This window comes from Neltuma alba, unplaced genomic scaffold (genome assembly GCF_004799145.2).
Source record: "Neltuma alba isolate B1F8T4 unplaced genomic scaffold, ASM479914v2 tig00013707_pilon, whole genome shotgun sequence".
In the NCBI taxonomy this organism is placed as follows: Eukaryota; Viridiplantae; Streptophyta; class Magnoliopsida; order Fabales; family Fabaceae; genus Neltuma; species Neltuma alba.
The window spans coordinates 24316-34320 of NW_021637867.1; the positions used below are offsets into that span (position 1 = coordinate 24316).

Here is a 10005-nt window from a genome sequence, read left to right on the forward strand (position 1 = left end):
TCTCTGGAGCACCTCACCAATGGGAACTGCTCTATTAAAGAACTTCCAAACGCACATCAAGAATTCAAGACCTCATGGGTCAACGAAATCTTCCACAAAACTTGCCAACTCCGAGGTGGATCCTAGGCTTCCCCTTCCCTGCTGCTAATCTATAGGCCTTCCTAACCAAGAAGACAACCGGACGACGGAACCTTTTGTGACTATTCAGCACTCGTATCAAAAAATCAGGACTATCCAGACACAAAAAGGACATATTCATAATCTCTACTTAAAGAACATTCCAACCTTCTCGATTATCCTTGATCAGATCTAACACCAAACAAATTTCGCATCGTGAAGACGCATGGGTCATTGTGGCTGATAGGAGTATGAGCTCCAGATCCCACACGCCGTCTAAGGTATAGTTCATAAGTTGAATTGATTTGATTAAGCTGGAAATATATAAATATATATTGCGCAATTTAGGCTGAATTTGACATAATGATTTTTTTTATGCTCAATAGATTTTTGCTGATTTTTTTTTTAACGTTCAATGGATTTTTTTTTCACTATGTTGAATTTGAAAATTTAGGTGTGAAATTTTAAAATTATTTTATTTCAAATTAAAATCATCTTTTTATAAATATTAACTGATTCTACATGTAATTAACGGCTTTATTTACGATTATGTTCATAAGAAGAAAAATGAATTTACGAATTACGATTACGCTCGCCCTCGCATTTACACGTGTGGATAGAAATGTGAGATTGCGGCAGTAGCGGATAGATACCGCCACTGTCTTCGCTTGGCCATCTCAACAATGGCTTCCATCCCCTCCTGTACCACCCACCAAACTATTTCTTCCAAATCCCTCGCTTCCCCCGTCTCCTTCACAAAATTGGACTCTCCCTTCCTCGCTTTTACAACTAAAGTTGGTTTCCTCAGACTCACCTCTAGAATCGGACCCTCCAATGGCTCCAGAGCCAAGTGCTGGTTCAAATTCGGTAAAAACGGTGTTGATGCTGAAGGAGCTGGAATCTATGGTAGCCAATCCCGCGATGATTTCGATAGAGACGACGTTGAACAAGTGAGCACCCTATATTGAATTTTTTATTGCTCTATCTGGTTTCGTGTTAGTAGCTCTAGCTTGTATGGATATGATGTTCATAGATAGTCATCGTTTTGATATTTTAGGTATTCATAGATGAGTACTGAGTGAGGAAAAATAATGTTGTTTATATAGAAATGTTGTGGTTGTTCTCCTGCTTAGGTGGAGGTTTCGTTATAGCTGGCTTGTCGTTTAGCGTTGTGCGAGATTATTACGTGAAAATAATCTTATTTTGCTTAACAAGCTTGTCGGGCATGCGGAATAATTAAGATCGAATCCGCGATCATTTTCGTTGAATAAGTTATAGATAAGCAAGACTAATGTTGATTATCTAGATTTTTTTTGCCCTGCACTATGGAGGATATGCATTGGTGATTTCCAGTCTCGGATTATGATAGATTATGAGAGATTGAGCCTGAAGAATCTCATTCTGCGTTTCAATTTCGTATCAAATGCAAGAGAAAAGGCTGTAGTCTTTATTCTTGAACTACTTATTCATGCTCCAACGTCAAGAGTAGGTTTATATGGGGACTTGATGAATTAGCTCTGTTTTCTGGGAACTAACTGGGAAAAATGGAAAGGCAAACAGATGTGTAATGGAGGATGAGCAGCTGCACCAATGATGATAAATTGGTGTTTTTTATCTACTTTTTCCGCCTCTGTTGAGCTGAAGATTTAGGATTTTGGGTTGGGATTGATATGAATCTGGAATTAATGTATCCTCAGATCTCTTGGCCGTTTCCCAACCTTTGCTACATAATAAATGGAGAGCATTTATAGCCCAACTTATTGAAGTTATTTAATATGTTGCGTCGATTTAGATTGGGATTCATATGTACTCACAATTAGCATGCATATAGTTTTTCCTTTAACGATCATAACGAGTTTTCTGAAGTAGGATCCAATTCTTTTAACTCAGTGCTGTCCATCCAGTCTCTTCTATTGAACGCTGTACTGAAAACAAGGATGTTTACTGGGGTCTTCATTCTCAGTGATCTTTCTACTTGTTCTGTAGTAATTTTTTCTGTTCATTTTGTAGCGTTCCATTATGCATAATTATAATATCTCTGATGTTATCTTTCCCAGTACTTCAACTACATGGGAATGCTTGCTGTTGAAGGATCATACTCTAAAATGGAGGCTCTTTTAAATCAGAACATCCACCCAGTGGATATCTTGCTTATGCTAGCTGCCTCAGAGGGTGACAAGCCGAAACTGGAGGAACTCTTGAAAGCTGGAGGCAAGTATGATGTCAAAGATGCCGATGGACGAACGGCTCTTGATAGGGCCAACGATGAAATTAGAGATTTCATTTTAAGTTTTTCAGTCCAGAAGGCATGATTAGTTTGTTCTCTGTGTGTCACATAGCTATTTACGTTGTGCCAGCTTTCAAATTCGAATTATGCCTTTTAATTTTGAATTATAGAACCGAATGATTAATTAGTCTACAACACGACGAATGTGATTGGACTGACTGTTTCATTCTAAAGATGAGTACTGCGTCCTGTACTTGATATTACGCGTTTGGGTTCTCTCCTTTGCCTTTATTGTCTGCTGCTCCCCAAACGGCCCTGTTTTCCAACCATTTTATTAAGTCATTGGTTTCCAAAACTTCCTTCCAAGTCCTCCCGCCGAGCTGCATGAGTTCAGAATTCGAACTACATCCGTGGCGGAATGTTGGACGAAATGCGCGTTAAGACCGTCGGTCTCTTCTCACCGTAGCCTGACATCATCTTCTCCAGAGCTCAGATACTGGACATGGCCGAATTTAGAGCATTGGGTTCCCTCCTCGGTCTCCCATCGCACGAATTAATGAGAGCCTCTGCTCTATCACAACGATGTAGACACGCCCCAATATTCTAACGAGTTCACCAAGGACAAAGCCTCCGCGATACTCAAAGACTACTGTAATATCTGATGAACTCAAAGGCGATAAAGCGCAATGGATTCTAATATTGTACATAAGTGATAGAAGCATCAAGGACAAAGCCCTCAAGATACTATTAGACTGTTGCTTCTTTTTTTTTTTTTTTTTTGGTGGCTAGGTTCGGATATTTTCCAGTTGAAGACACTAGGACCAAACTTTGGCGTTATCTTATTTCTTCACAATAGATTCGTTGTCACTTGATATTGGATTGAGATTTTTACCACCAATGGATTGAGATTATGCAATATATTATTTCTGATTTTTAATATAAAAACTAGCTAGAAATTAAATTTGATCCTTAATATAAGATCACAGTCCATTTTGTCATCCAAATTTATAATTCGTCCTCTAAAGTATTCTTATTGATTACACATGTTAAGGAATTTCTATCTAAAAAAAGTATTTTAGAAAAATAACTTAAATTTGTACAAATAACTAATTTAAATAATTTTTTAATTTACTCAAATTAATTTAGTGCAATATTATAACTACCAAAAAGATATAGATTCTTTGTGATCCGATCCATTTATGCGTGTTAATGGAAGATGCACAACTTATTTTGTACATGGAAGAAAGGTGAACTTCCTTTTTCTTATCTGATCCATATAACATGGTTATAAACAACCATAATGACAGACATCAATCTCATACTTGAGTAATCAGAAACTTCCTAGGGGCTCCAGAAAATAGATATTAGAGTAAGCTAACCATAATATCAATCATATCCTTTTTTTTAAAAAAATAATTGACCACATAATAGCCTTAAATATAGGCCGAAAAATTTTCTCCAATGAATACAATATCATTACAAATAAATTTCTCCGCTAATTATCAAGGATATATAATCCGAAATTTTCAATTTTTTCTAAATGATGTCAACTGCTTAAGTAAGCCCAAGTCATGAATCAAAGGCAAGATAAGCTCCAAAAGTCCAAATTATTTTTGAGAGAAAGTTATCTGAAGCAGATACCATTTTGATTGAGAAAATCTTTAAAGGAATAAATTTTAAAAATCGTTTCTCTTTACATAACCAAATTGATGAGAGTACTATCACAAGATAAAATCATTAATTTACTCTAAAATAACATGTCAACCAAGTCAATCACCAGAATAATATACACACACACAGATCAGACATGATTTTTATATACACTTGTTTTAACATATTTTTGGCTTTTTATAATTAATTTGAACTATTGAATTGTAATAGACTAAATGAGGTCTTATATTAGTTGCTGTCAACTGTCAATCCGCGCACCGACGTGCCAGCTGTGAACTCTTTCAAAAACAAAGCATAATGGGATCTGATCGGCGTAGTTATTACTTAAAATAAAGCTCAACAAGCTTCCTCAAAGTGTCAAATACACTAGTCAAGGGATTAAGCTCAAGAGGGGACTTCAGTTCTAGGTCAGGAAACTGATTGGTTAATGCCCGCTGCATTCCAGACATGGACATCATAGCCGCCAGCTGACTATTCGACATCACTTCACAATCCTGAGGTGTGTCTTTGATTTTGCTTGGATCATATCCAAAATTGGCCAGATAAGCTTTATATTTCTCTATAAATTCAGGTCCAGGGTCTGGTGTCCTGGAGTATATCTGAGATATTGATTGAAGACAAGGATATGAATGCGTCAATCCCAAGTATCAATGGGGGCGCTGATAATAAACTTATTCATGGATCTTTAATTCAATATAAAACTGGGATAAAATCTATTTTAGCATTAGCATGAAAGTTTCTGTGACTAAAAGTAACTTATAATTGAATCCTCTTTCAAAAATTATTCATTTAGCTAGTCAAATTTACAATAATACAGAAAGACTCGCTACGCGCACTCAAATGCGTGTGTAGTTCTGAGCAGATTTAGATCTTCTGAAATCAGAAGCTTGTAAAATGAATGCATCAAGCCCATGCACATTCTTACCGCTTGTATCATTTTTCTCTATCACTTCAAAGACATTTTAACCTCAGGAGGTCCAAATTAATTCTTAACCTGAAATGCCCCAATGGTGACCAAGTTCAACTTCTTAATAAGTCTCCACTATTAAGATACAACCTAGCATTGCCTGTTTAATGCACATAATGGAGAATAATGGAATGTAATGCGCAATTTTAAAATAATTTTAACATCAACAATGACTATCAGTGTCTTTATTCAAAAATAACAACAACAATTAAAAAAGGGCTGTTGCGAAAGAAGGAAGAAAAGGAAATCTGTTATGTAGAGTACATCAGAGTCCCTTTCCAACCGAATACCAAAGGGGTGCTGAGAAAAGCTTGACAATACGTTGGATGCTGATCAATAGCAATTGATTTTGCAAAAGGGGCTCATGGCTTTATTTCTAAACAATGAGATATAGGTAAAAATAACACGAGGCATAGAAGTTGGAATGATAGCTTATTATCTGACAAAGATACCTGAATGAAACCTCTGTCTTTTGCTCCTGAAACGAGAGAAAAATTGTCATAATCAGTAGCGATCACATCATATGGCTCCTTGGGGATGAACGGCAATGTGGGAAATCGGAGATAGCATTTCTCTTTAATCATTTCTTGCTTCTCCAGTTCTGTCTCTTTTTTCTCCAAATCATCTTCTGAAAGACATTGAACCCTTCCCCTAATTCCAGTTATAAATCCATCCGGTCCTCCATGAACACAAAAGGTATCAACTTGAATAGAGGGTGTCTCCCTGTCAAATGTATACACACCCTGAAACGTTTTTGGCCTACCCAGATTAATGGCAAGAAGCTTATGGACGACAAACCTAATAAAAACAGTTACGTATGAGCATCCACCAAACTGAACGAGAAGGGTTATTTCTAACATATTAAAACAGCTAAAGCATATATTTGGTCCTTTACTTTTATACAAGGTTTCAATTTAGTCCCTCAACTTTAAAAAGTGTATTTTTAGTCCCTTAACCCTAAAATTGTTAGTCTTAAATAATTATTTTTTGTAACAATCATAGTTGTCTTGAAAATTAAACTTAACATGTTAGCATTTAAGAATGTTTCATCGATGTCATTATTTTTTGTTAATGATTTTAGGGTTAAAAAACTAAGAATATACTTTTAAAGTTAAAAGACTAAATTGAAATCTTATAAAGAATTAAAAGACTAAATGTATATTTTAGCCTATTAAAACTAATATAATGAATGATTCTTTGAGAAATAATCCACAGTTCGTCTAATGAACAATCAAGAACCTTAGCATTTGTTTGTGATGATCAAGCGGGTGTGCAACTGAGAGGTCTTGATTCCCCTACATTTTTGTCCTATATTGTTATACCCCTCATCAGCAAATTTTTCCTCACTTTCCCTTACTTCTATAAAAGGCTAACATTGCAAATTCTACTTTTTAATCTCTTCCATTCCATTAATGACGTTGTGACTCCTAAACAATTTTGATTCTATTACCATCCATTTTTCATTAAATTTCCAAACAATGAAGAGGGAACTCTTCCTCTTCCACTACATTCCCTTCCAAACTTCTTCATTAGGGCCTGTCTAGTACACGAAATGGAAAGACAAGAAAATGAATAGAATGGGAAAAAAATGATTTTGAAGATGCAGAATGATTCTCATATTCTTATTTTAACAAGCAACAAGAAGCAATAGGAGATAAATTGTTCAGTAACGATGACCATTGTATAATAAACATTGCAAGACAGTAATCATTTTCCTCCTACCAAATGAGACATTAATTACCAACTGATCACTCAACTTCATTCTCTTCAAAACTCTCAAACAAATCCTTAGGATCTCTCTCTGCCTTTAGGCTTCAGTAACATGTTAAGAATAACAGGAAGTCTAATAGGGAAAAACGTAACAGAAACCTAACCGCAATATACCTTTTTCCTAATATAAATGTCGTCCTTAAGATTCACAATCATACTAATTTTAGCTTTTACCTGAGTGCAATGGCAATCTTCTTGACCTTGTCCAGCAAATCCCCTTTTGAGTGAAGCTACCTCAAACCACCTTCCAGAATATCTAACAGGATCAAAATCCTTCGCTGTCATGCCTCTCATCATCATGAGATTACTACCATTTTCATTAGACCCATCATCAATTGGAAGAGTAACTCCATTATTATTACTGGCACTGGCAAGCTGGCATGTATTTTGTTGAGATAAATCTACTGCAGCAGCCTGTTGATGGAATAACAAGGTGAATTGGCAACACCTCAATTGTCATCATATGCAAAGAGACATGTTAGCCAGTTCCTTAACAATAAACCATAAATTCTAGTATGTATATCTCCACAGGAACATCCAACATTCTTAGAAACCTCTCCATGGATGATATAATATGTATAACTAAAGGCGAATACAAGGTGCATTCAGAAAATCATACAAGATACGTCTCAACAAGTACGGCACCCCGGAGAAATATAAGGTGTCCTGTAAGATCAAAACTTCAATGCTAACAATATAGGGTAACAATATCTTCCGTTTTCGGGGAACGCCGTCTTCCCTTAAACATTTTCTAACCGCGGAAACGAGAAATACTAAAGTTCCAGTTAAATACTAGTACAAGGGACTTTCGCCATGCTCATGTAATTTTTGGGCACCTTTGTGCCTCAAATGAGCATAATATTTGTTTTTGATATTTTTAAAAAAAAAAAAAGTATATGCGTAAGAAGATCACATCTAATTAAACCCGATATTGTAACACTCTGGATATCAAATACAAACCTGATTTATGGGAGAAATGAATATCAAGGAAGCAGCAAGACCAGATAATACATGCTTCGACAGGAACTTACTTGATAAAGGGCTCTCCAACGAGCACTTAACCAATGTTTTTCCCGTCACTTCCCTGCATTTTGTGAAATAACATTTAATCATATCGGGGAAAAAAACAATAATAAAATAAATAGAAACCAATGTCGTCAAAACATCTTAGTGACAAGAACTTTGCTCAGAATCCCACTAAAACGAGGTACAAACTTGTTTATCAAACAATAAAACTGACAGATTACCACATCGTAATTGCGTCCCAAAAAGCCGGATATGGCCGTATCAAAAACAAATAAGAGAGAGGTGTCCGAGGAAAAAGGAAAAAGATTTGAAGGAAAAGAAACTGCAACTAATTTTCAAGGGAAGAAAATCTGGAAATGCTCAAGGAAAGAAGAAAAGAAGAGGCCACCACCAAATTCCTGCCAGAAAAGAGAAGAGGGATTGCTAACCGGCGAATTGGAGGATGGGAAGACCACTTAAGTAGAGGAGGCGATAATTGCAGAAGAACCTCTACCATATCCTATCCTTCTTCGGAACCTTTTCTACTGTATCCAGTGCCCAATACAGAGTGTCTTTCAATTTTGTTGCTAGTGTTTGTGGTGCTGCGATCGGCTAGGATAAAAGTTGTCCATAGTGTTGAAGTCACAACCATGCATCATCCACGACGACAAGAGCCGCTCGAGGAAGCGAGAAAAATCTTGACATCCTCTTGAAATGCTAACGTCAAAGGGCCCCTTTACGAAACTGGGCCACCCTAATGACACTGCTCTAGTGCTCTGCCTGTACAGTGGTCCAAAGTAAGATGCCACTTCTCTTTCGTAAATTTAAGAAGATGAATACATCATGAAAATTGGTTCTTTTATATATGATTAAAATATAATTAATTTACCAACAGAGTTGGGTCTAGTAGAAAAATTAGTCCCTCATAATTTAAAAAATCAAGGTTTGAATTCTTATTAGGAGAGGTACTCACATTTAGTGGCTGACAGTACCCAGATAGGATTACCTCCAATATGAGGATACATGTGCTTTAACAAAAATATATATAATAATTTAAAATGATAAATTAAAAATCATATTCACAATATTTATAAAAATTAATCAATTGCAATAAACTGTTTATATTTATGATAAATGTAATTGGATTTTTTGATAAAAATCTATTTAATAATAAAAGAAATTGTATTTTTATCACCCTAGATAATCTTTTGGTATCAAAGATAGGTAATTTAGGAAGGACATAACTCAATTAACCTCTTCTTTGGTTTAATATCAAAGGAGGGAATACATCAAAGGTTTTTTTCCCCTTAAACACAAGTATTTTCTTATTAGAAACAATCATATTCAAAACTATTGTCAAATAAATATAGACACCTTTTCCCGAAATTCAAATTTTGATTTATCATGTATTAGGGGACTGATCTCTTCTAATAGATCTAATCTCATTCGATAATACGCCAGAGGTTAAGAAGCCTGAACGTTTCAATGTCTAGGGGTAGTGAATTCCAGTTGGTCCTCAAGCAAAATACCATTGAACCCATCACGTGGACTGTCCACTGTCCATGATAGCATCAATTCTTTTTTTTTTTTTAAACTGTTTTTGAAATACAACTGGCGAAGAGGTTGGACTCTTTCATTAAAAGAAAGGGGTTCAATCCTAGAGAGTATCATTTTGTTGTAGTTCCAGTCGCTGTAAGCATCACTACAGTACAGTAAAGTTAAGAGATTCCTACCTATTGGGTCAGAAGAAAAAAAACTTGCTTGTCATGCTCCTGTGCCCGTAGGGACAGGCCCTAGTGAACCAAGCGTTAGGTGCCTTGTCCTTAAATCGTGGGTGAATCCAATTCCTTTCTTAAAATTTTTGTACCAAAAAAAGCTGTTTTTGGAATAGAACACAGGGATTGATATTTACAAAGAAGTGAACAGAGGCACAGAGTCAGATAAAAAGGTTCCTCCTTTGATCATCACCAACTCATAAATTTGATCAAAGGGGTGTCCTAAATTAGCCAAGAAATCTGCAACTAAATTATTTGCTCTAGTGTTCAAAAAATAAATAAGCTTCGCGATGGCATGAGAGCGTAGCTCTGGCTTCTTAGATAAGATTACAGACATGTGCACAACGTGGCGATTAATCGTTTGAACAAGATCAAAGTACTACTGGAAAATTTTTGGTCGACTGATGAGAGCTCCTCCTTTAGGATTTTAAGAAGGACGAGCCGGCGACTAGCCCCAAAATTCTTAGATTCGC

The 10005-nt window shown here is 36.0% G+C and overlaps 2 protein-coding genes across 2 annotated transcripts; one reads left to right on the plus strand and one right to left on the minus strand.

The window, feature by feature from the left end:
* The first annotated feature begins 353 nt into the window (after window positions 1-353).
* On the plus strand, window positions 354-2607 carry LOC114738891 (protein LHCP TRANSLOCATION DEFECT-like). Its single transcript, XM_028926951.1, has 3 exons — window positions 354-398; window positions 738-1067; window positions 2175-2607. Exons 1-3 carry the CDS (start codon window positions 369-371, stop codon window positions 2427-2429), a joined length of 615 nt encoding a protein of 204 aa, XP_028782784.1. The 5' UTR covers window positions 354-368; the 3' UTR covers window positions 2430-2607.
* Window positions 2608-4219: 1612 nt separating this feature from the next.
* LOC114738894 (chloroplastic lipocalin-like) lies at window positions 4220-8382 on the minus strand. Its single transcript, XM_028926953.1, has 5 exons — window positions 8207-8382; window positions 7713-7836; window positions 6927-7166; window positions 5435-5725; window positions 4220-4614 (listed from the first exon to the last, which is right to left on the minus strand). The coding sequence occupies exons 1-5, from the start codon at window positions 8272-8274 to the stop codon at window positions 4336-4338; spliced, it is 1002 nt and encodes a 333-aa protein (XP_028782786.1). The 5' UTR covers window positions 8275-8382; the 3' UTR covers window positions 4220-4335.
* Window positions 8383-10005: the final 1623 nt, after the last annotated feature.